General features: G+C 45.7%; 1 protein-coding gene across 2 annotated transcripts in view; it reads left to right on the top strand.

Annotated features, from left to right (window-relative positions):
- The window catches only part of tmem201 (transmembrane protein 201), a 230,513-nt gene that overhangs the window by 118,554 nt on the left and 84,257 nt on the right, over window positions 1-27,702 (top strand). For both annotated transcript variants that reach the window (XM_072477917.1, XM_072477916.1), the window contains exon 7: window positions 5,977-6,197. In XM_072477917.1, coding sequence (XP_072334018.1) covers window positions 5,977-6,197 — 221 coding nt within the window. The remainder of the gene's footprint in view (window positions 1-5,976; window positions 6,198-27,702) is intronic.

The raw sequence follows: 27,702 nt of genomic DNA, 5'->3' as shown, positions 1-27,702 counted from the left end.
TGTGGGGGGGGGGGGGGTGTGAAGACAATGACTTTGATCTTTCCAATGTTCCGCTGGAGTTAATTGCGGCTCACACAAGGCAGTGTGCAGTCTGACAACTCAGATTCAGTTATGTAGCATTTAGCACACGCGAACACTCCCATTAGGCCCAGTCAGTCTGTTGTTTACCCTCCACATGAGCTATCTCATCACACCCTTTCAACATATCATTCTATTCCTTTTCCTTTATACAGTGGTCAAGAATCCCTTCAAAAGCATCTTAAGGCTATTTGCTTAAACCACTTCCTACGGTAGCAAGACCCACATTCTGGAATAAAGAAAATTCGCACTATTTCTCTTTTTTTATTCATTCATGTGGCTATCGCTAGCAGGTCAGCATTTATTGCCCATCCCTAATTGTCCTTGAACGTTGGAGTTACAGGTAGGCCAGACCAGGCAAGGACGGCAGAACCCAAATGGGTTTTTGCAACTATCGACTGGTTATCATTAGACTCTTATTTCCAGATTGAATTCAAATTCCACCATCTGCGGTGGATTTGAATCCGGGTCCCCAGACCATTACCCTGGGTCTCTGGATTACTAATCCAGTGACAATACCACTCCGCCACTACCTCCCTTATTTATTAATAACTACTAGTTTACTCTGCAAAGTACATGAGAACCACAACGGTAAACTGTACCATGACAAGGCTGCCACCGATAACTTGGCGAATATTTCTGGTGCACAGCATGCATGCTATGCGAGCAAGCTGCCACAAAATCTGATCAAGTGGGGCAATGATGTGCTGAAACAACACTACTTCTGGTTGGACCATTCTGAAGGAGCCTAGCTATCCTCCATGGGAGTGGCTACCAAGATTTGTGATGGTCTGCTGTACACTGCACACTTCACTGATAGAATCCTTAAGGCCATTCTGCCCATCGAGTCTGCACTGACTCTCTGAAAGAGCACCCCACCTAGGCCCACTCCCCGCCCTAGCCCCGTAACCCCAGCTAACCTGCACATCTTTGGACTGTGGGAGGAAACCAGAGCACCCGTAGGAAAGCCACGCAGGCACTGGGAGAACGTGCTAATTCCATAGACAGTCCAAGGCTGGATTTGAACCCGGGTCCCTGGTGCTGTGAGGCAGCAGTGCTAACCACCCATCCCACCAGTTACACGGAGAAGAGACAATCTCGATACTCTTTCTGCCTAGGCTATTTGCGAAGAACTCATCTGAATGCGATAGCAGACACTGCAACCTCAATTCCCCTTTCACCAACTGCCTAATACCTTTCCTTTGTGACTGAACGTCACCATTTGCTCGTCCACAATGTAAAGAATAAAAGCCACTACAAAATAAACATTCCAAACCAAATTTATTAATGAAATCATGCCGAGTTCTTGTACGTCAAATAATCACTGGTGAATTCCCTTTGTACCTGTCTTCCGTATATCTTTGTCCATTGCTCCCACACAGCGCTGCTATTGGTTTGCAGCATGGCTGGTAGAAGGCTGCTTTCAAAGGAGCAGAATGCAGTTGGTCTTCTAGGACAACCTCAAATAGCTTTGGATCTGGAAAGCCCCACTGCGGACTGCATCGTCTCTGCACGGGCAGGCTGGCTGCCAGGGCGAGGGTAAATGGTGGGAGGGTAAATGCTACCTTCCTGAGAGAAGGTGGGTTCAACCTTCATAGAACCACTGCCATTCCCCTTGGGGTGGTATTCCCTGCAGTCCTAGTAATGCGTTGGAAGACAGATTTGCACATTGCTGCGACAACCTGCGTGTGTTTTGGAATGCTCTGATCCACAGCCATGTTGGCAGCCAGCTGACCTTACACCACAGCAGCCGGAGTTGCCAGTGAAGTGCTCGGACGGCTGTTTGTGGTGCAGTGGAATATGTGACATTGACCAGCAGTTGCTGAATCGTGGGGTGGGGGTGGTGGTGGTGGGGGGGGGGGGGGGGGGGGGGCTCACATGTACAAATGGAGTTGGTGCTGGAAAGGATGGGCTCTTGCAAAGCCGTGTGACCAAATTGATGCTGGACTGCCCTGTGCTTTTTAATGTTGACTTCAGCCTTTCTGACGGGCTTCCTCGTGCACCAAATGCATACCCACTGGCGGTCTTATGTTGGCGACCCCACCAAAGTCCTCATTGTGCAGTGAAATTGCTGTAGGCTACAGACCAAGAGCTGGAAAATTGGATTGGGTTGGCACAGAAGATGGGCTGAATGGCCTCCTATGCTATAAATTCTTTGTGTGAACATAACCTCTGGCACTTGTGCCCGATATCTCAACACGCAGATTCCACCTTCAATCCACTCCCTGGAAGTTTTGTACTTACTTCCTGTCACACTTGTGGGCAACACGCTTATTGTCCTAAAAGAAGGAGAACCTATCTTTCACTGTAAGCAGCATAAGAAACCTTGTTTTTTATTTAAATTAGACCAGGGTGGGCAGAACAGTGGGTAATAAATTGCACCATACCCGATCTCCTCTCCTGACTGATCAGAAGCAGATAATAAGATTCCAAGGAGGTTTTATGAATTCATAAGATGCGCTCATTGCTAGTGAGGACAACATTTATCGCCCATCTCTAATTGCCCTCGAGGGTGAGTGTGCAGTCAGAGGTAATTTCTGGAAAAAAAATCACTCCGTGTACTGCAGAAGCTATCTTTGCCAACAGGAGCATAAGTCTATAAGAATGTTTTCTTTCTTAGTATATAGCTGTCTTAACAGAGGGGAAGCCCTCGGTGGCAATCACATGTACAGAAAGCACTTGTAGATATTGGCAAGCAGGCAGCGCTGGAAGCACTCAGCAGGTCAGGGCAGAGTCTGTGGAGAGAAAGGTCGGGTTAACTATTCAGGCGGATGACCTGTTATCGGATATGCAGGACTTCCTGTAGACTCGGAACAAGCCAGCTTACACAACCCCATGCCCCCAGAACATCGTACATACCCCGAGTGACATGTAGCTCGTTGATCTATGAACCAAGCTCAAAGTGAGTGTTTTGACGCATCAAGTATCAGATGTTCCAAGTCTGCTAACTGCTAGTCTAAAAGCAAGGTTTGGGGGGGGCGGGCGGGCAGGGGATGCCTTCACAGTGGCAATGAACCAGGAGCGATGAACCATATATATTAATGCGTAGACCACATTGACTGGGAACATTTGAAAAGGCCATTTAATGCGTGTGGTGGAATAGAGTTGATTGCAAAAAGTATTTGCAAGCTTTAAAGTGTTTTGGCCACTTCAGCTGAAGGCGGTTTGTTTTTGAGCACTGCCTTTGGTCAGGTTTAACTTTTCTCCAGGTTTTCAAAGTGTTGAGGCCTACCCAGCCAATTAGGCCCAGTTGTCACCAGATGCTATCGAGCTGTTGATAGATGTCTGTAATGTTTTTGTATTTATAACCTAGACGACCGATAAATACCTCATTAGCCAAACCGCTGCTTAAAGAAGGCATACACCAAATTCAAATGATTTTTACAAGGAAAGGAAAATTGCAAAACTGGTTTCTAAAAGAATTTTTGTGTGTGTGCGCCTTTGTTACAATTGACTTCAGAAACCTTATACTGATCCACAGAGGAATGTACTTTTGTCTCTGAACATGCAATGTGTCTTCATCTTGTTGCTTAACATAAAGGCGTCTGATTTACAGTTCCAGATTATAGAATGCGGTCTTAAGGACCCTCAAACCTATTAGTTTGTGGAATGTTTTACCTGTATGAGTAACATGAATCTACGGTTCCAAAATGATTCCATTATCCCAAGCGCTGAACTGTGATCAACAGAAAATGTATTTGGATTTCAATGCACACTTTAATTAAGGAAATGTCCTGTGGTAAACCACTGTGTGCCTATATTAAGGGTTGTACGGTAGAACCTGCACTACAGGTTCACCTGGGCCCCTGCATGCTAGCTCCGCCCAGGAGCCGGGTTATAAATATGCGTGGCCTTCAGCTAGCAGCCATTTCGTCAGCTGCTGTAGGAGGCCACACTTCAGATACTAATAAAGCCTCAGTTTAAATTCAACTTCGTCTCCAGCCAAATTGATCGTGCCTCATGTCCCAAAATTATTCTGTAACGAATGGGAAAGCTTACATTTGTTAGGATATTTTCACGCTCCAGTGACTGCCAATCCAAGTCAAACCAGAGTGATAAAATGCACTCTTCAATAGTAAGACCTTCGCCGTCCCTGCTATCAGATTCTGGGGAGAATGTGCAAACTCCACACGGGCAGTGACCCAGGGTCGGGATTCGAACCCGGGTCCTCAGTGTCGCAGTCCCAGTGCTAACCCCTGCGCCACATACCGCCCTTCTATTTTCACTACTGATCTGCAAGTCAATGAAAATATTTTCCTTTGTGAGCATCTGCGTGTGGTGGAATCCTGCTATAAATATAGCAACTGAGTAGGTGGATTGGTCACGCTAAATTGCCCCTTAACTGGAAAAAAAAATTGGGTACTCAAACTTTATAAATTAAAAAATTGCTGCTGATTTTTAAGACAGGATTTAAAATCAATAGCAGTTTCCATTTTTTTAATCCCCCCCCCGTGCCCCTCAATCCAATCTTTTGTTCCCTCTACTTTCTCTTTCTGCATGTTGCATTATCTAATAACTTGTAGCTATCATGCTTCAGCCTGGTTGGTGACTCAGCTTACCCCCCCCCCCCCCTCACTTAGGTCGCAGGTGCACGACAGCATTCATATCTTGCACTTCCAACAACTCTTGAGGCAAAACATAACTCTTGGCAGGTACTGTCCACTGACTGAGTACTGACGTTTTTGGCATGTTTAAAATATCAGTAACCTGGCACATGCCCATTGCAAAACAGCAGTGAGTAAATGGTGTTTCTTTAACGTTGTGCATTGTTCAACCAGTCAGGAAGGATTGAAGCTTGATCCTTTGTCTGTGCTCAGGTAGTCAAATTTGTCAACGGCGACAATGGACGAACCAAGTACAAGGGCGTCAATGGCCTATTGTTTGTTAGAAAAGTCAAACATTTTCCTGTTCCTGCTTCCTCTCCACTACATGTTACTTCGAAAAACTTACAGTTTATGAATGTTGCCTTGGCTGTTAACATTCCATGATTGATTACCTTGCCACACCTCAGATGTACAATGTTACCAATGATTACCTTGGTGGGTATGTGGGATGCTATGACTGCCCAGGAACTTAACCCTAACGAGAGCCGACACTAACAGCAGCTCCACTTTGCTTTCAACTAATTCTACAAAACATTTAACAAGTGATGTAATCTTATCTGTGTTAAATTGTGCCTCCATAATTGAAGAAATGAGGGTGTTCTAATACCCGATGTAGCATTCTGTATATTTTACTTCCATGGATTTTTTATCTCCGTTATTAATTTGAAACCTGACTCATCCAAATTGAATCCATTCTCTTCACAGAATAGACCCGTTTCAAATGACACCACGCAACACATTCTCTTCTCATTCGTGAGTGGGTGTTCATGGGGCTCGTAAATGCATGTTCATTAAAAGTTAATTGTTTACTCATTCATTGGAATGGAAATGGGGAAAGTTTGCATTTTTTTGCTGCCTTTTTTCATTCTCGGGAACCCCAAGGTGCGTTATAGCCAATTTATTACTTTTGAAGATTAGTCACTGTTCTAATGTAGGAAGAAATCGCAGTCAACTTGTGCAGCAATTGTAGTCTTCACTGCACTGGAGTATTTTCCAGAAGTCCTCTGCTCACAGATGTTTTACATCGGGGGGGGGGGGGGGGGGGGGGGGGGGGGATGTAAGAATATTGCCTATTGCTTTAAGTTAGACCTTCATATAATCGACTTGGCAGTGATCTAACACTTTGTTCTGTGAATATTTACAATTTGCACAGACCATCTGCTTCCATATGTAGTTCAATTAAATGATTGGGGAAATGAAACCTATTTAGTTGCTGCCTAGTGGAGTCGTTTTATATATCTTAACTGGGTTTAAATCTGGGGTTTTCCTTCAAACAGTTGTTTGTGTATTGCAGGTACTTGTCCGGTGAATCAGTCAACGCTTTCTGCAGTGATGGCTCTCTCTCACCCTGTGCTTCAAGTCTGGCCTCTTCGTTCATCCCTATACCTCCTAGTATTCCTCAACTGGCAAGGCAACAGCTGTGCAGAACCACGCGACGCAATTCTCCCTGCTCACTTCCTGGTCGTCTAAACCGAGCCCTGTCACTGGGCACCATCCCATCTCTGACGAGGACAGGTTAGTTAGCCTTTGGAAACTAAATTTGGGGAATGTGTAACGCCTTGTCGATATGGTTGGGTTTTTCTCTTGATCAGTAGCGTCACGATCAAGCAGAAAGCAAGCATTGTTGCAGCGGCGGGTGTGTTGATGTGTCATCTCCTCTTTAATCCTGACAATGTAGTCTAAGAAACGTCAGCTGCGTGTGCAGCACACGGGCAGACGTTCATGTGTCCATCCGCATCATTAGTTTCCGTCATCCAGTTCAGAGAAGGTAAGTCTGAGGTGTTGATGAACCTCTCCATTGGTTCATTCTGCTCACACCTGAAGGTTTCGGTGCATCGGATATGAACGAATCTTCAGCAAATCAATTGAGATGTAGTGTTCCACGGGGAAAGCTAAGCATTCCTGAAGGAAGCTGTGCTGTTGCCGAAGTGTTGAACGGGTGTCAAAAGAATTCAGTGAATCCATTAACTGTTGCCTCATCCAACTAGACTGATGTGGGGAACTGCAATAAAACCTGAGATGTGAAGTTGTGAGCAGGCGGAGCTATTCTCCGTTCCATGAATGATTCTCGTAAAATGGTGTGGTTTCACTAATTATATCACAGAAATGATAAACAAACGTTGATATGAACTATTTTGCCTCCCTCTCTCTCGCGCTAGAGTGTTGGCAGGTTCTAACCACTGTGTGGGTGTCGGTTCTTGGGCTCGTGTAGATGTTCGTGTTTGGTTTGAACATACAAAGCCACAATTATGCTCAAACAGTATAAACCCTGGAGGGTCACATATTAGATCTCTCAACATGCCTGTTCTAATTCACCCAATTATAAAGTAATTGAACACTTCCAAAGGTTAAGACTGTGGTGTGTCCAGCCAAAGTGAAATGAAAATGAAAATCACTTATTGTCACAAGTAGGCTTCAAATGAAGTTACTGTGAAAAGTCCCTAGTCGCCACATTCCGGCGCCTGTTCGGGGAGGCTGATACGGGAATTGAACCGTGCTGCTGGCCTGCCTTGGTCTGCTTTAAAAGCCAGCTATTTAGCCCTGTGCTAAACCAGCCCCTGGTTGACATGATAAATGACAAGATAGCATTGTACAAACTGTTCAGATACTTTACAAATCAGACCATGACCAAATCGCTCCCATTACTCTATATAAGAACATAAGAACTAGGAGCAGGAGTAGGCCATCTGGCCCCTCGAGCCTGCTCCACCATTCAATGAGATCATGGCTGATCTTTTGTGGACTCAGCTCCACTTTCCGGCCCGAACACCATAACCCTTAATCCCTTTATGCTTCAAAAAACTATCTATCTTTATCTTAAAAACATTTAATGAAGGAGCCTCTACTGCTTCACTGGGCAAGGAATTCCATAGATTCACAACCCTTTGGGTGAAGAAGTTCCTCCTAAACTCAGTCCTAAATCTACTTCCCCTTATTTTGAGGCTATGCCCCCTAGTTCTGCTTTCACCCGCCAGTGGAAACAACCTGCCCGCATCTATCCTATCTATTCCCTTCATAATCTTATATGTTTCTATAAGATCCCCCCTCATCCTTCTAAATTCCAACGAGTACAGTCCCAGTCTACTCAACCTCTCCTCGTAATCCAACCCCTTCAGCTCTGGGATTAACCTAGTGAATCTCCTCTGCACACCCTCCAGTGCCAGTACGTCCTTTCTCAAGTAAGGAGACCAAAACTGAACACAATACTCCAGGTGTGGCCTCACTAACACCTTATACAATTGCAGCAGAACCTCCCTAGTCTTAAACTCCATCCCTCTAGCAATGAAGGACAAAATTCCATTTGCCTTCTTAATCACCTGTTGCACCTGAAAACCAACTTTTTGCGACTCATGCACTAGCACACCCAGATCTCTCTGCAAAGCAGCATGTTTTAATATTTTATCATTTAAATAATAATCCCTTTTGCTGTTATTCATACCAAAATGGATAACCTCACATTTGTCAACATTGTATTCCATCTGCCAGACCCTAGCCCATTCACTTAGCCTATCCAAATCCCTCTGCAGACTTCCAGTATCCTCTGCACCTTTTGCTTTACCACTTATCTTAGTGTCGTCTGCAAACTTGGACACATTGCCCTTGGTCCCCAACTCCAAATCGTCTCTGTAAATTGTGAACAACTGCGGGCCCAACACTGATCCCTGAGGGACACCACTAGCTACTGATTGCCAACCAGAGAAACACCCATTAATCCCCACTCTTTGCTTTCTATTAATTAACCAATCCTCTATCCATGCTACTACTTTCCCCTTAATGCCATGCATCTTTATCTTATACAACAACCTTTTGTGTGTCACCTTGTCAAAGGCTTTCTGGAAATCCAGATATACCACATCCATTGGCTCCCCGTTATCTACCGCACTGTTAATGTCCTCAAAAAATTCCACTAAATTAGTTAGGCACGACCTGCCCTTTATGAACCCATGCTGCGTCTGCCCAATGGGACAATTTCCATCCAGATGCCTCGCTATTTCTTCCTTGATGATAGATTCCAGCATCTTCCCTACTACCGAAGTTAAGCTCACTGGCCTATAATTACCCGCTTTCTGCCTACCTCCTTTTTTAAACAGTGGTGTCACGTTTGCTAATTTCCAATCCGCCGGGACCACCCCAGAGTCTAGTGAACTTTGGTAAATTATCACTCGTGCATTTGCAATTTCCCTAGCCATCTCTTTTAGCACTCTGGGATGCATTCCATCAGGTCCAGGAGACTTGTCTACCTTTAGCCCCATTAGCTTGCCCATCACTTCCTCCTTGGTGATAACAATCCTCTCAAGGTCCTCACCTGTCATAGCCTCATTTCCATCAGTCACTGGCATGTTATTTGTGTCTTCCACTGTGAAGACCGACCCAAAAAACCTGTTCAGTTCCTCAGCCATTTCCTCATCTCCCATTATTAAATCTCCCTTCTCATCCTCTAAAGGACTAATATTTACCTTAGCCACTCTTTTTTTTGTTTTATGTATTTGTAGAAACTTTTACTATCTGTTTTTATATTCTGAGCAAGTTTACTCTCATAATCTATCTTACTCTTCTTTATCGCTTTTTTGGTAGCTTTCTGTTGCCCCCTAAAGATTTCCCAGTCCTCTAGCCTCCCACTAATCTTTGCTACTTTGTATGTTTTTTCCTTCAATTTGATACTCTCCCTTATTTCCTTCGATATCCACGGTCAATTTTCCCTCTTTTTACCGTCCTTCCTTTTTGTTGGTATAAACCTTTGCTGAGCACTGTGAAAAATCACTTGGAAGGTTCTCCACTGTTCCTCAACTGTTTCACTATAAAGTCTTTGCTCCCAGTCTACCTTAGCTAGTTCTTCTCTCATCCCATTGTAATCTCCTTTGTTTAAGCACAAAACACTAGTGCTTGATTTTACCTTCTCACCCTCCATCTGTATTTTAAATTCCACCATATTGTTATCGCTCCTTCCGAGAGGATCCCTAACTATGAGATCCTGAATCAATCCTGTCTCATTACACAGGACCAGATCTAGGACCGCTTGTTCCCTCGTCGGTTCCATTACATACTGTTCTAGGAAACTATCGCGGATACATTCTATAAACTCCTCCTCAAGGCTGCCTTGACCGACCTGGTTAAACCAATCAACATGTAGATTAAAATCCCCCATGATAACTGCTGTACCATTTCTACATGCATCTGTTATTTCTTTGTTTATTGCCTGCCCCACCTTAATGTTACTATTTGGTGGCCTATAGATTACTCCTATCAGTGACTTTTTCGCCTTACTATTCCTGATTTCCACCCAAATGGATTCAACCTTATCCCCATAGCACCGATGTTATCCCTTACTATTGCTCGGATGTCATCCTTAAATAACAGAGCTACACCACCTCCCTTACCATCCACTCTGTCCTTCCAAAAAATTTGATACCCTCGGATATTTAACTCCCAGTCGTGACCATCCTTTAACCATGTTTCAGTAATGGCCACTAAATCATAGTCATGTGTACTATTCACATTTCAAAAAGGCGGCTCACGACCACCGTCTCGAGGGCAATTCGAGGTGACAACAACTGCTGGCCTTGCCAGTGACACATTCCACAAAGAATAAAAAAAGCCACACGTCTGGTAATGCGGGGCTAATGATCTAGAGCATAGGTCTAGTCTAAATATGACCCCAGGGCTGACAACAATGTGATTGACTCTCAACTGCCCTCTGAAATGGATAGCGGCCACTTAGTTTTATTCAAAAAGGAGGCTAACCATCATTGCCCCGAGCAATTGGAAATTGACAGAAAATGTTTGCCTTGCTAGCGATGGTCACAACCTGCAAATGTATTCGAGGAATGTTCTCGAGGAATTAAGGGCTATGGAGAGAGAGCGGGTAAATGGAGTTGAAATCAGCCATGATTGAATGGTGGAGTGGACACGATGGGCCGAATGGCCTTACTTCCGCTCCTATGTCTTATGGTCTTATTCTTGGGGAGGTTCCGGTGGCGGCATGTAGGGAGTAGTCGCACACGAGATGGCTCCCGCCATTTGTTTCTGGCTGTTTCCCCCCAGCTTTTGGGGGGTGTTTGGGGTGAAACTTGAATAGTTCGATAGGATAGAGAAATGCCCAGAGAGTCCAGATCAAAGAAGCCAGCAAATGAAGAGTCATCGACTGATTTGGATGCCTCTCCAGGCTGGTGTGTCAGGAAATGAAATGAAATGAAAATGAAAATGAAATGAAATGAAAATTGCTTATTGTCACAAGTAGGCTTCAAATGAAGTTACTGTGAAAAACCCCTAGTCGCCACATTCGGGCGCCTGTTCAGGGAGGCTGGTACGGGAAAGTGGCTGAAGCCGCTGCCATGACTCAGGTCACTTCATCGACGATCGCGATGCTTACGGGCATCTGGGCAGCGGAATTTCAGAATCAGCGGCAGGCTTTCCCTGAGGACCGCCACAATTCAATAGAGGTGGCCCAATTCGAAGGCGGGTGAATGATAAAGGCGCATGGCACTGTATTGCAGAGTGTGGAGGAGGACGCTTTCTCTAAGCCGAGTCATCGGATTGTCTCTTTGGAGGCTGAGATGGCGTTGTTGGCTGGTGATAATAAAACACTGCGGGCCGAGGTGTTTGATTTGTAGAATCGCTCCAGGAGGCTGAACTTTGGAATCATGGAGCTGCCGGAGGGAGTAGAAGGCCCAAACCCGGTCATTATATATCAGAGATGTTTGGGAAGATGGGGTTAAGTCCCTGGCCACCCTCCCATTGATTCTGTCTACACCTCTCGCTGCCTCAGGAAGGTAGACAGCATTGTCAGAGACCCTTCCCGCCGAGGGTTTGCCCTCTTCCAGACCCTTCCATCAGGCAGAAGTCTGACGACCTGCACATCCAGACATAGGAACAGCTTCTTCCCCACAACTTCTAGACTCCTCAACAACTCTCCCTCGGACTGATCTGTTCCCTGTAAGACACTATTCACGACGCCCTATGCTACTCTTGTGTATTAGCTTTGTTTGGCCCTTGTTCCGCACTGTAACCAATTACTTATTTGGCGATGTACTTTGCCGTTTATTCTTTATGCCTACTGTGTACATTCCGTTGGCCGTAGAAAAATACTTTTCACTGTACTTCGGTACATGTCACAAATCAATTAATCAATCAATCAACACCTGACAATTGGTCAATTATTTCCAACTACTTAGTTATTTGACTTTCCCTGATGAAGCAGATTTGGATCAGCTGATTCCCTGGGGTATTTGAAGGTTAAAAATGCGTCACTTGTGTAAGAATGCTTTTCACAAGCTGTGGATATGTTGCTGCCCACCTTCATCTTGTTTGGTTACAATGGTGACCTCCTCATTCCCTCAACTTGCTTTATCGGCAGATCACATTTACTTTCATCTGATGGCATCTTTTATTTAGAAAAAAACGATGTTTCGGATTCCTACAATGCCCAGGGTCCTCTGTTTTTGAATCTTGTTGCAAAAAGGTCATTGACGTTTTTCACGTGTTCTTTTTTCGACTTTTCAATCCCCTGCAAAATATTATCTCCCCACCCACCCCTCAATAAAAGTTTTTTAATTGCATTAATTTGTAGGATTTCACTTTTACCCCTGTTTTATGATGCCTATGGTGTTTGTTTCTATAGGTAATGTTTCTATATGTTATGGAATCTTAAGGTTTGTTATTAATTATGTTTTTATCTTTTTATTTTGTGCTTTGATAATGGCTACATAGGAAAAATAAGATGAAATATGACAACTGTAAACACTAATTATCCCAAATCACAGAACCTGCTCCAAACAATTAGCGATATAGCAGCTATATTAAAATAAGCAAGCACTTGAAGTTGACGGTTTAGGTTTCAGATGTGTACTGACACTTGAGTGAGAGATTAACTCAAAGCACTATTGCGTCTGGCATTAAATGAATCACAGTTGCTACATTGGACACTTCAGTCTCTGGTGTCTTTTCGTAGCAGTTCCTAAGTTAGCATTGTTAGTGTATGATTCACATAAGCATTGGCTGAATGGCTTTGATATTCTCTTCCTGCTGTTGAAATAGGGAATGTCACACTGCTTGATGAAGGTCCAGGTGATCCGATGGGTGTAATTGGGCCTGAGCTGTGCAGGAAGCAGCATGAAGAAGTTACATTGACATAGTACTTGTATGAACATATCAGCACATTCACATTTATATTCATATGGCACCTTTAATTGCTAATGTTCAGGAAGTCAGAATCTGTGCAGCGTGGAGATGTGGGAGGTGTGCGCAGGAGGTTGTAGGGCTGAAGGAGGTTACAAAGATACGGAATCTGCCAACCTAACCTGGTCTGGCCTACATGTGACTCCAGCCATGTGGTCGACTCATAACTGCGTCTGAAATGCCTGAGCGAGCCCCTCAGTACAAGGGATGGGCAAAAGAAGCTGGCCTTTCCCACACCCCATGAAAGAATACATTTTAAAAATTAAAGGGGAATTGGATAAAACTTCGGGAGAACATCGCGGGGCCTGCGGGGCCGTGTGAAAGAGCAGGGGAGTGGGACTGATTGGATAACTCTTTGGAAGAACTGACACAGGCCAAGTCCTTCTCTGCTGTAAAATTCACTGCTCCGCTCACCCCCAGCAAGACTCCCTCCTGGTAGCTCACTCTCAGCAATCACCTGGAAGTGGCGTTGTGGCCAAGGGATGGCCAAGGATGCCATCAGATGCACCCTGCTCTCTCAATGAACAAAGTGGGCAGGAGGTGCTGCATTTAAATAAGGCCTGGAAGCTACAGGTTTCTACATAGAACAAGTACAGCACAGTACAGGCCCTTCAGCCCACGATGTTATGCCGACCATTTATCCTAATCCTCACAATGCTCCTGTTATTGCTGGAAAGGGGGGTATTTCCAGCCAGAAATCTACTGCGAGATCCCTTTTGCCCACAACGTCCGTCTCTCTCTCTCTCTCTCTCTCTCTCTCTCTCTCCCCCCTCCTCCCCCGTGACACCAGATGTTTGCTGGCCCAGACTCACATCTGGGATTACCCCATACCACTTGCCCAAAACAAAACGTTGCTGCTGTTGCAATGAGACTGTTTATTCGTTATGCAGCGAATGAATTGGCATGCGGGCAAGAAAACTAATACAGAAACCTGACACTGGGCAGCTGGAAATGCAGTCTGGCTGATTTTCCCTGTGGATTCTGCAAGGACCAGCGCTGTTTGAGAAACTATCGCGTAGGAAAAAGCTGCACCTCCGTCAGGACATGTGGTGCCGAGTGGAGGTCAGATGTCTCCTCACAGGGTAGCAGCGAGGTAAGGCGGCAGCTGTGTTGTCCGTTCTGTATCTGGGAGCAACTGGATGAATTACGTTAGCATGCAAAGTCCTTTCAACTTGTAAATATTTTGACCGCGGAGAAATTGCCCAGATTTAACTCTGAGGGAAATAGATCCCGTCCCTCAGAAATGATCAAGGAATTAATCTTTATATTAAGTGTAGCAAAACTAATCTGCCGGTGTACAGAATAAAGCTTGTTTTTTTCTGGAGAGAGTTGTGGTTTGAGCCTCATTGTAAATGCAAGAGAAGTAAATCTAGCACCAGTAAAGTTATAGATTGAGATCTGATTCTATTGGTGCTTTGTTACACACATGTTAAATGTTTCCAAGATTATTAACACCAGTTTTCTTCCATGGGGATCGTTTTTTTGTATGTACAGCTGAGAATTTCTCTGATCTCATTAATAAAATGCTTGTCGACACATGAGCATAAAATTAATCTGTTTTTGTTTTGCACCCGTCCGCTGTCATAGTAAAGCTTAGTGTCTGTCAAAATGCTTCCAAAGCCTGCAGACTTTTCCAAAATAGCCAAGCCTGCCACAGAAACGGCTTTCAAACCTGACTAGATGGATTTGAAGCGGGAATAATTATTTTTTTAAAAAGCATCACTTGCCACGAGGGACAAGAAACTGAGTGGTGGATGTGTCGTTTTATGCAAAATGCTTCTCGCGTTGATTTTAAAAGAAAATTGAAACTGCTCATAATATAATTTTGATGATTTGGCCACACAGGAGGATTGTAATTGTTTTAGAAGCTTTGCCAAGAATGCAATAATTGATTTGAAGTTTAATTCTTCATACCGGGTTCTGATTGGTCCTCTCAGCCACATTTCATTGCAGAAAGGCTGTAGCGATGCTCGGTTAAGTTTTCTTTGATCCGATGATCTTGTGTGCAGTTCATGCTTGGTAACATCTGCGCATTTGTGTCAATTCTTTTAGACTGAGTTGCGTTCAGTCTGGTTGTTCACACCGTCCAAAAATAAAATTCTCATCACCTCGTGCAGCGTTGGATGAACACTGAAGACATAATGTAGCAATGATTTATTGGCACTGTGCTTCTGCTAAATAGAATGGTGCTAAATAATTTAATACAGTAGAAGGCACAGGCTGTAATTCCAGCCCTTTTAGTTGGGTGAAATAGATTTGGGCTGTGTTTCTCTGGAAAGAGCTTATTAGCTCAGATTGAGGGATGTCACTAGAAGAACTGAACTGCTTCTCCAGTTTCCGGCCAGCCTGCTGTGTCAACGTTCACATATAGAATCCCAAAGAGGAGCCCTATCGCACTCTTGTGGTCCTCTCTCCACAGATTCTGCCGGGCCTACTGAGTTTTTCCAGTATTTTCTGTCTTTACAAAACACAAACCAAGGACTTTTAACTATTCTACATTGCCGCACTTAAAGCGCATGGATTAAAATGTCTCAAGCGGGGTTTTTGGAATGGAAATTGTCATTGTCGAGGAGGACAAAACCACTTTCTGTGCTGTAAAACTCTGTGACTCTATATAAAGAGATTTAGACAGGTTAAGTGAGAGGGCAAAATAGTTGACAGACGGAGTACAATGTGGAAAAATGTGATCTTGGTAGGAAGAATAGAAAAGCAGTATAGCATTTAAATGGAGATCGACTGTCTTAACTGTACAGAGAAACCAGGGGGCCCTGGGACATGAATCACAATAAGTTAGTATACAGGTACAGCAAGTGGTTAGGAGCAGATGGAATATTGGTGTTTATTGCAAGTCGTCATAGTCCCAGATGACCATAGGCTGCTTTCCTCTTTGAGGGGGAGAGCTGACTGGTGGTGATTTAACCCTCAGGCGAGGGGCAAGGTTGAGAAGGCCGAGGAGCCTTCATGAATAACCTCAGCCGGTACGGAATTTAACCCCGCTGCTGGCCTCTGAGGATTGTTAGTTTTTGCAATTTTCTTCCCCAAACAGCAAAGAACAAAGAAAAGTACTGCACAGGAACAGGCCCTTCGGTCCTCCAAGCCCGTGCCGACCATGCTGCCTGTCAAAACTAAAATCTTCTACACTTCCGGGGTCTGTATCTCTCTATTCCCATCCTATTCATGTATTTGTCAAGATGCCCCTTAAATGTCACTATCATCCCTGCTTCCACCACCTCCTCCGGCAGCGAGTTCCAGGCACCCACTACCCTCTGTGTAAAAGCACTTGCCTCGTACATCTACTCTAAACCTCTAAACCCCCGCACATAAAACCTATGCCCCATAGTAATTGACCCCTCTACCCTGGGAAGAAGCCTCTGACTATCCACTCTGTCTATGCCTCTCATAATTTTGTAGATCTCTATCGGTCGCCCCTCAACCTCCTTCGTTCCAGTGAGAATAACTGGGTCATCAATTACATTCAAGGGCTGAATTAGATGGAGTTTTGATTGACGAGGGAGTCAACACTGGGACAGGCAGGAGAGTGGAGTTAAGGTCACAATCCAATCAGCCATGATTGTATTGAGTAGCAGAGCAGACTTGATGGGCCAAATGGCCTACTCTTGCCCTGAATTCTTATTTCCTGTTGATTTTCTGACTTATATCAACACCCCACATCAGGAGCAAGTCTACAAGCAATTGTCAGTGCAAAGCAACTGCCCTTGACCACCAGTTTCCAACATGAGGACACGCCTGTGCAGCCCACCGCGATGTAAGTGGTACTTGAATCTTGGGTGTCGAGAGAGAGGCTGGATTCAGATCAGCAACTTAAATGCATCAACCAGATTCCAGGGTCAATGCCACAGGAGAATGGAAATCCAGGGAAGAGCCCTAGGTTATCAGTAACTTTACGTACATCTCAAACTGAATTAATTCCCGCACTGTGCTCAACAAAATACTCTCACTGAAAAGTACTTGTTGCTGCATATTAGGTGGCATTCCCTGTGAAGGTGGCCATTGTTCACAGAGCATTTCTTATTGAATTCATTTTAAGCTTCATTCACCTGCGGAAGGAGCAGTGCTCTGAAAGCTAGTGATTCAAAACAAACCTGTGGGACTTTAACCTGGTGTTGTAAGACTTCTTACTGTGCTCACCCCAGTCCAACGCCAGCATCTCCACCTCATCTTTTTGAGACACAGCTCTAAATGAAAGCATTAGAGAGGCTCCCCTCCAGCACTTTCCTATCCAGTAATTTCAGTGGGAACTGGTCTCCAGCCAGTTGCTGCACCTTTGTGAAAATGCAGTGTTCTGTGCGCTGTCTGCTCTTGCTGCCTGCCACCACTGGGAGGCAGAGTTGAGATCCAGTTAGAGCAGCAGTGTGTCAGGCTTTTGGCTGGTGTTGCAAGAGTTTGTTATATAACATAGATTGAACTCTTAATTGTGATTCTTTTGTTGTTGTATACCTGCTATTGTCTGTATCACATTTCACAACCTTGAGTCGGCATACACAGTGTGTTGTGTGTGTGTTGTGTGACTAAAGCAGAAAATAATCCATGATGGCTCGAGGGTAATTTGTCACTTTCTGAATTCCAGTCTTGCCATGAAGACATGCCAAAGCTTAGAAACAATTTTTTTTTAAAAATAGATACTTTAAACGATAATTGGATGCCAAGCCCCACAACTGGGAGGTCAGATTTGGGAAGTGCACTGTGGGTATGGAGGGCTTTCTCCGCTTCAGAGCAGCTTTCACAAGATGTCCACCTCTGCGTGAGGAGTCAGTGCAGGAGTAGGCCGTATAGCCCTGTGAACCTCCTCCGCCATTCAATAATATCATGGTTGATCTTCTCCATCACTCTGCTTTCCTGCACCATTCCTTTAGTGTCCAAAGATCCATTGGCCTGGGCCTCGAATTGATTAATTGGCTGAGGATCCATAGCCCTCTTGGGTGGAGATTTCCAAAGCTTATCGATGTGTTTTTAAAGAAATGGGTGCAATTAAATAATGCCTTACATGACCACTGGATGTCCCAGTGGGATAAACCTTACTCTTGAAGTTTTCTCTCTGTTGTAACGTAGGAAATGCAGCAGTCAATTTGCACATAGCAAGATCCCATAAACAGCAATGTGATAATGACTAAGTAATCTGCTTTGTGGTGTTATTTTGAAGTATTAGCATTGGCCAGGACACCGGGCAAAACATCCCAGTCTTCCCTTCAAAATAGGGCTGTGGGATATTTGGTGTCCACCTGGAATGACCAACAGGGCCTCAGTCTAACTTCTCATCTGAAAGACCGCACCTCCAGCTGTGTCGCATTCCTCTCGTACCGCACCTGAATGTCAAAACTTGATTTTTGTGGTCAAGCCCTGGAGATTTTCGAACCCGCAACCTTCTAACTCAGACCAGAGTGCCACCCACAGAGACCTGGCCGACAGCCTCTTGCAGGTATTGAAGAAGTCAGGTGGCATTTCTGCAAAAAAACGTCAGCGTTTCAACTGAAACATGAGCTCTGTCCCCCCTCTATGCACAGTACTTGAATAATTTAATAATCTTTATTAGTGTCACAAGTAGGCTTACATTAACACTGCACAGTAAGAAGTTTTACAACACCAGGTTAAAGTCCACCAGGTTTGTTTCGATGTCACTAGCTTTCGGAGCGCTGCTCCTTCCTCAGGTGAATGAAGAGGTCTGTTCCAGAAACATATATATAGACAGATTCAAAGATGCCAGACAATGCTTGGAATGCGAGCATTAGCAGGTGATTAAATCTTTACATATCTAGAGATGGGGTAACCCCAGGTTAAAGAGCTGTGAATTGTATCAAGCCAGGACAGTTGGTAGGATTTTGCAGGCCAGATGGTGGGGGGTGAATGTAATGTGACATGAATCCCAGGTCCCGGTTGAGGCCGCACTCATGTGTGCGGAACTTGGCTATAAGCTTCTGCTCGGCGATTCTGCGTTGTCGCGCGTCCTGAAGGCCGCCTTGGAGAACGCTTACCCGGAGATCAGAGGCTGAATGCCCTTGATTGCTGAAGTGTTCCCCGACTGGAAGGGAATATTCCTGCCTGGTGATTGTCGCACGATGTCCGTTCATTCGTTGTCGCAGCGTCTGCATGGTCTCGCCAATGTACCACGCTTCGGGACATCCTTTCCTGCAGCGTATGAGGTAGACAACGTTGGCCGAGTCGCACGAGTATGTACCGCGTACCTGGTGGGTGGTGTTCTCACGTGTAATAGTGGTATCCATGTCGATGATCTGGCATGTCTTGCAGAGATTGCCATGACAGGGTTGTGTGGTGTCGTGGTCACTGTTCTGAAGACTGGGTAGTTTGCTGCAAACAATGGATTGTTTGAGGTTGCGCGGTTGTTTGAAGGCAAGTAGTGGGGTGTGGGGATGACCTTGGCAAGATGTTCATCTTCATCGATGACGTGTTGAAGGCTGTGAAGAAGATATCGTAGTTTCTCCGCTCCGGGAAAGTACTGGACGACGAAGGGTATTCTGTCGGTTGTGTCCCATGGTTGTCGTCCGAGGAAGTCGGTGCGGTTTTTTGCTGTGGCGCGTTGGAACTGTCGATCGATAAGTCGAGCGCCATATCCCGTTCGTACAAGGGCATATTTCAACGTCTGTAGATGTCTGTTACGCTCCTCCTCGTCTGAGCAGATCCTGTGTATACGGAGAGCTTGTCCATAGGGGATGGCTTCCTTAATGTGTTTAGGGTGGAAGCTGGAGAAGTGGAGCATCGTGAGGTTATCCGTGGGTTTGCGGTAAAGCAAAGTGCTGAGGTGGCTACAGACGTTGAAAGATGCCCTTGTACGAACAGGATATGGCGCTCAACTCATCGATCGACAGTTCCAACGCGCCACTGCAAAAAACCGCACCGACCTCCTCAGAAGACAAACACGGGACACAACCGGCAGAATACACTTTGTCGTCCAGTACTTCCCCGGAGCGGAGAAACTACTACATCTTCTTCACAGCCTTCAACACGTCATCGATGAAGATGAACATCTTGCCAAGGTCATCCCCACACCCCCACTACTTGCCTTCAAACAACCGCGCAACCTCAAACAAACCATTGTTTGCAGCAAACTACCCAGTCTTCAGAACAGTGACCACGACACCACACAACCCTGCCATGGCAATCTCTGCAAGACGTGCCAGATCATTGACATGGATACCACCATTACACGTGAGAACACCACCCACCAGGTACGCTGTACATACTTGTGCGACTCGGCCAACATTGTCTACCTCATACGCTGCAGGAAAGGATGTCCCGAAGCGTGGTACATTGGCGAGACCATGCAGACGCTGCAACAACGAATGAACGGACATCGCGCAACAATCACCAGGCAGGAATGTTCCCTTCCAGTCGGGGAACACTTCAGCAGTCAAGGGCAGTCAGCCTCTGATCTCCGGGTAAGCGTTCTCCATGGCGGCCTTCAGGATGCGCGACAACGCAGAATCGCCGAGCAGAAGCTTATAGCCACGTTCCGCACACATGAGTGCGGCCTCAACCGGGAACTGGGATTCATGTCGCATTACATTCATCCCCCACCATCTGGCCTGCAAAATCCTACCAACTGTCCTGGCTTGACACAATTCGCACCTCTTTAACCTGGGGTTACCCCATCTCTGGATCTGTAAAGATTTAATCACCTGCTAATGCTCGCATCCCAAGCATTGTCTGGCATCTTTGAATCTGTCTATATATATGTTTCTGGAGCATACCTCTTCAATCACCTGAGGAAAGAGCAGCGCTCCGAAAGCTAGTGACATCGAAACAAACCTGTAGGACTTTAACATGGTGTTGTAAAACTTCCTACTGTGCTCACCCCAGTCCAACGCCGGCATCTCCACATCATTAACACTGCAGTGAAGTTACTGTGACAATCCCCTAGTTGCCACACTCCGACGTCTGTTCGGGGTACACAGAGGGCGAATTCAAAATGTCCAATTCACCTAACAAGCACGTCTTTCGGGACTTGTGGGAGGAAACCGGAGGAAACCCACGCCGACACGGGGAGGACGTGCAGACTCCGCACAGACAGTGACCTAAGCCTGGGAATCGAACCTGGGACCCTGGAGCTGTGAAGCAACAGTGCTTGCTACTGTGCTGCCCACGGTTGACTTCTTGGCCTGCCGGGCATTCTCTGCTCCTATTAAACAAAACTGATTGTCTGATTGCCGTCACATTGCTGTTCATGTGACCTTGCAAGTTGTCTGTCATTTGAGCAGTGACTATCCTTCAAATGCACTTTATCAGCAATGATTTGGGAGGCCCGAGGTCGGGAAAGGAGTTAAATAAATGCAAGTTGTTGGTTTTGTTTTGATCAAAACTTCCATATACACTAATGTGCACCTGATACTCGAGTGAGATGGAGGTGGGGGAGTGGAGGTTGGTTTGGCAGATGACCTGCTGTTGAAAAAGATTGTGCATTTTTTTTTGGTAGTCAGGTGTATACGTGTCGAGATGCGTACTGTAACCTTGCCAGGCGGGTTCAAACAGATAATGAGGGGTAGCGCCGTGAGAGAGAGTGCTCGCACGGAAACCAAACTGCTTGGCTGGTGCAGAAATACTGAATAATCTGTGCTCATGCAAGCAATGTTTCTTTTAAAAATCTAAGAGGTCATCATTTTACTTCGGAGTCTGTTAGTTCAAGATATTTACATTTTGTTTTTTTCCCCTGCTGTTTGGTTTGTGAGTTTCCAACCCTCTAGGATCCAAGCCAAGCTGACAGATAAACGATCGAGGTGGATAAATGGGGGTACCAGTGTGTGCTGAGGCAGACACATGTATGTGGGTCAGGTCTTCAGTCACTGTCACAATACATTGACTATGAGTAATGTGGTGCACACTTGATGCTTTTTTCCCCACCCTTAAGTTAAGAGTTTCACCTCTGTAAAAGTGTGCAGGCAGGTCTTGTCGTTGCTCGTTTCTGAAGTTAATTCAGCCAAGACGTTTTTCCTTTTGAAGGCAGGGTTTCTGTGACGCTGATCTACATTCCCGAGCTAAAGTGAAATGTATCCTTGCACAGGGCTTTATTCAAGGCTGTGTTTATTTGTGGTGGGGGGGGGGGGGGGGGGGGGCGCAGGGTGGAGAAACACTCCCTTTAATGGCCCATGTGTTGAAGCAAAGGCTTGACAAACCAGGAACACAGTAGTATTTCTTATTCCTGATGCTGTGCCAGCAACCCTGGGTAGAAAGCACTGGAGCAGTGTTACCAGCATCAGCATTGCCCGGGGGAGGTGGGACTTGTAGTTTATATGCCTGATACTACACCAGGAGAAATGTCTCTACTCTGAACCCAGACATTATAGGAGCCTCCCAGGAAGACAACAGGAACACCTTCGGGATGTCCTTTGTTATGGGCCAGGGTTTAGAGAACCCCAAAGTGTATCATGGAGTTCACCTGACCCGCAACTTTTACTAGATTGTGGTATGGGGAGCACACGGCCCACTCTACAGGTGTGGTACAGCAGAAATGGAAAAGTATTTTTTAAAGCAAAACAATGTTTATTCTATGAACTCAAGTTAACCTTTTTAAAACATAGTGAACATCTTAGCAACCATCAATTCAAATACAACCCCCAAAGAATATAACACTAAGTAATCCTTAATAACTTCCCAAACAACATCCAGAAGACAAAAGAAACACCTTTTAACAGAAGCACATCAGGTTTACATTCGCTACTGAGAACATTTATAATTCTGAATTCACCAAATGATCAAGAGATAGTCGTTTCATGGCAGAGAGATCAACAGTACAGCTCCAACACTGAAAACGAAACTAAAACACACCCTGCAGCAAACAGCCTAAAACGAAAGTAAAAAGCTGACAGACAGCCCAGCTCCACCCACACTCTGACATCACTGATAAACACCCATTTCTTGAAGGTACTCTCACATGACACCTTGAGCATCCAATTCCAACCGGTGAATCATAGAATTTACAGTGCAGAAGGAGGCCATTCGACCCATCAAATCTGCACCGGCCTTTGGAAAGAGCATCCTACCTAAGCCCACACCTCCACCCTATCCCCGTAACCCCACCTAACCCTTTTTTGGACACTAAGGAGCAATTTAGCATGGCCAATCCACCAATTTCTGCACATCTTTAGACTGTGGGAGGAAACACACGGGGAGAACGTGCAGACTCCGCACAGACAGTGATCCAAGCCGGAAATCGAACCTTGGACCCTGGAGCTGTGCTAACCACTGTGCTACCGTGCCGCCCATGGTGGAAGACCTAGCTTGAGACCGACCAAATGGTGAATGCTTTTATTGAAAGGCATCAACCCATGTCAGGAACATGTCGAGGCAAAGTTGAGGTGTCGGAGGCACAAACCTCCAAAAACACCCCATCCACCCAGCCCTTGAAGTACCACATGTGGCAGAGTTTGCACATCACACAGTGGACTAATCAGCTATCCCCGAACCCATTGAGCCGGAGTGGAAACAACTCATTCTCGATCCCCAGGGACTGTCTTAAGAAGGGACGGTAGAAATGTTTGAGTTTGGGCATTGGGCAAGGAAAGGGTTAATTCTGCTTTGATTACCCCCCCCCCCCCCCTCCTTCCCTCGCCATCCTCCTATTTGTCAACATTGTACAGAGTGCTGGAACTCACACATGACGAATGACCACTTGGCAAAGTTACTGGAGGATATCTGTTTTCCAGTGGGAATGTTCCCCAGGGGATGGGAAGTGGACAAAAGTAGCAGTAAGAAAAATAAAGAACAATAATTAAGACTTTTTTTAAAGAAGAAAGGAAAAATAATCACATTTCCTGAGGGAGCACATAATAAAAATGCTGGACAGGTAAAGATTCCCTAGTCCGCCCAGTCTGTCACATCCAATTGCAATGCTTTGTGCATCACGGCATATAAACCCTCCACTAATATTCCTTTTTTGCCGTGTGTGGACATTTTGGGCTCTTTTGTTGTGTCACTGTGAGTGTGTGTTTAATGTAAAGGTGCCAATTGTGCACAGGGTCAGTCCACAGGACCATTTTGAGAAAACATTGTCCTCCATCCTATTGAAGCCACGTGACCTCCTTGGAAAGACAATAAACCTGATTTAAAAAATCCAGGCCACTCAGGGCGGTGAGTGGGAAAGAGAGAGAATCTAGAACATTCCACTCCAATCTTTTTATGCAGAAACTATTCCAGGAGATCGCTCTGACCTTGGAAAATACTGTGCACAACAAGACTTGCTTTTGCAAATCTCTGTTAGTGTCATTTACAGCGCAGGCATATATAACAAGCTTCTATTCATGTTAAATGATTGTGGAAGGTACCCAAAAAATGTAACTGTTGTACTGAAGAGCCTCAGATGTAACTGGATTACAGAGGAAACTTAATACCCAATCCCTTAGATGGGTTCGGAAGGTCACATACCTTCCTGCCTCACTTTGATTAGGTCTGGAGCAGGAAGCCTTATGGGTGACCAATTGCGGCTCTTGGCTAGGCACTTAGTATCCATGTAAGAGTCTCCTCCCGTTGCCACTGCTGTTTAACCAGCAGGGGACTCACCAAATGGGGACACTATCCATGTTGGGTTTGTTTGAAGCCTAGTAGGGAGAGGTCCCCTCATTCATAGGCACTGTTTAATCAAGGGGCCTGACACCAGAAGGAGGGGGCGCCCGCTGAGAGCCACCCGGAGCCCTTTCCTCTGACCCCCACCCCATTTGTAAACCTCCATCCTGTCCCCATTTACATTTCTCTGCAGGATTCCTGGGGATGACCCAAGTGGATTAGTAGCATCAACTACTTTGGTGGAGCTGCCAGACTCTGATTGACCAACAGCCCTCAAGAACAGGACATACAACATACAGTGCAGAAGGAGGCCATTTGGCCCATCGAGTCTGCACCGACCCTCTTAAGCCCTCACTTTCACCCTATCCCCGTAACCCAATAACCCCTCCTAACCCTTTTTTTTGCCACTTAAGGGCAATTTATCATGGCCAATCCACCTAACCTGCATGTCTTTGGACTGTGGGAGGAAACCGGAGCACCCGGAGGAAACCCACGCAGACATGGGGAGAACGTGCAGACTCCGCACAGACAGTGACCCAGCCGGGAATCAAACCCGGGTCCCTGGCGCTGTGAAGCAACAGTGCTATCCACTTGTGCTACCGTGGTGCCCACGGAGTGCCACCCTCCTGGGGGAGTCCTGCAATTAAATGCCCCCGATGGAGCCAGGAGCCCTGGCAGAAAGTTCCCGCTGCCAATTAAGTTTTTTTTTTCTTCTTAATAAATTTAGAGTAGCCAATTAATATTTTCCAATTAAGGAGCAATTTAGCGTGGCCAATCCACCTACCCTGCACATCATTTGGGTTGTGGGGGCGAAATCCACGCAAACACGGGAGAAATGTGCAAACTCCTCAGGGCAGTGATCCAGAGCCGGGATCGAATCTGGGACCTCGGTGCCGTGAGGCAGCAGTGCTAACCACTGCGCCTCCGTGCTGCCAGTTTAGGGCTTAATCCCCTCGGAACTTCCAGAGGGTGGGTCAGTGGGCAATGCTTGGTGTCGTGAGGGATTATTGTAATCACTTCGATTTTTAGCTTTGCTCCATTGGCATGGAAGCCCGTAAGGGGCATTCAGTTGTCATTGCAATGACATTCGTTATGGATTTGAGCGTTCAAGAATTTGCTTGACAGGCTGGACCAGGAGAAGGATGGGAGGGGATCTGATCGACGTGTATAAAATACTAAAAGAGAGGGATAAAGTAAACATAGACCAAATGTTCCCCCTAGATGGCAGATGGGAAAATGCAAAGTTCCGGCATCTGCTTCTGATCTGGTAGAAGCTGTATCGTTAGATTACAATATTGTGCAGTCCATGGTGTTCTGACCAATATTCATCCCTCAATCACGATCGCTGAAATAGCTGATCTGGTCATTATCTCATCACTGTCTGTGGAACCTTGCTGTGCACAAATTGGCTGCCATGGTTTCTACATTACAACATATTGCAACAATGACCATATTTCAAAAGTACTCATTGGCTATAAAGCGCTTTGGGGCATCCTGCGATTGTGTGCGGCACTATGTAAACGTACGTCTGCAGTCTGTTTTTTGACTGGAGCTACAAACTTTGCATCAAAAAGAAGCTGTAATAATAAAGAGGTTTATTAGATAGCCAGACTTGGAATGGATATGGGGTACTGTGGATGTTGGATCAATTGGTTGCAGTGTGAATCGGTGAGTTGTTAATGTCCGAGTAGGATGTGGGTAGGAGAGGGTTTAGGGTTGGAGGGAGTGCAACGATATGGAAAACAGCAACATACCTTGTGGTGTGGATCTCATCTTGGGACCATTGGCAGCAGGCTTATCTCTGAATCAAGGCATCACAGGATTAATTAAGTCCTACCGGAGAACATAATCTGGGTCAGTAATTCAATGTAGTATTAATTACTGTATTGTCAGAGTGGGTCATCAGTCCCCTGTTGAAATGGGTCTGAAAATCCCGTGGCAATATTCCAAAAGAGGACTTGAGTTTCTACTGGTGTCCTGGCCAACTTTCACTCCTCAGTCAACACCATCATTGTCACCATTGGCACTTGGAATGTACACATCCATTGTCAGCTCATACAACTTTTTCCTTTCTGATCTTGTGCACAAACTGTGTACACTTTGCAAATAGCTAATTGACGATAAAACATTTTGGGGCTACCTAAAAACACACGATCAGTCTTTAAATGTGATTCAGTTTAAGCAACATGGCTTTCTTTTGATTAATAATAATTAATAATTTCCTCCTTTAATGTGCTGGACCACACTTTGGGGTTTTGTACCCACAGTTCTCCAGACGCCTCTCCTACTCTCAGCTGTGAGGTGCGAATGGAAACCAGGGGCCTGAAAGAGATGATACGCAAATGTTGGAGATCCACTCAGTCAGTCAGCATCTTTTCTTTTTTTTTAAATTATTTTTATTCAGATTTTTGTCAAAACATAATTTTTGGACCCTCTCAAGGCAAACTTTATTTTCTCGAGACTGAGAAACCCAGCCATGTCACTAACCCAGGTCTCTACACTCGGGGGCTTCGAGTCCCTCCACATTAAAAGGATCCGTCTCCAGGCTACCAGGGAGGCAAAGGCCAATACATCGGCCTCTTTCGCTTCCTGAACTCCCAGATCGTCTGACACACCAAAGATCGCTATCTCTGGACCCGGTACCACCCACGTGTCTAAGATCTTGGACATTGCCTTTGCAAAACCCTGCCAGAATCCCTTAAGAGCCGGGCATGCCCAGAACATATGGACATGGTCTGCAGGGCTTCCCGCACATCTATCCTCAACCCTAAAGAACTTGCTGATTCTGGTTGCCGTCATGTGTGCCCGGTGGACCACCCTAAACTGGATTAAGCTAAGCCTGGCACCGGATGATGATGATGAGGAATTAACCCTGTTTAGGGCGCCCGCCCACAGACCCACATCCAGCTCCCCGCCTCGCACCTCCTCCCACATGCCCTTAAGTTCCCCCACTGGGGTTTCCTCCGCCTCCTGTAGTTCCTGGTAGATGTCCGACACCTTCCCCTCCCCTACCCAGGTGCCGGAGACCACCCTATCTTGTATCCTGCGTGGGGGTAGCGACGGAACTATCACCACCTGTTTTTTAAGAAAGGCGCGTACCTGAAGGTATCTGAAGGCATTTCCGGGGGCAAATTGAATTTCTCCTCGAGCGCTTTCAAGCTGGGAAAAGTCCCGTCTATGAACAGGTCCCCCATCCATCCTTTTAATACCTGCCCTATGCCAGCATTGAAACCCTCCCTCTATCTTGCCCGGGACAAATCTGTGATTGTTGCATATCGGGGTCCAAACTGAGGCTCCCCCCCCCCCCCTTTGTGTC

This window comes from Scyliorhinus torazame, chromosome 16 (genome assembly GCF_047496885.1).
Source record: "Scyliorhinus torazame isolate Kashiwa2021f chromosome 16, sScyTor2.1, whole genome shotgun sequence".
NCBI lineage: Eukaryota > Metazoa > Chordata > Chondrichthyes > Carcharhiniformes > Scyliorhinidae > Scyliorhinus > Scyliorhinus torazame.
This window is presented reverse-complemented; position numbering and strand designations above follow the sequence as displayed.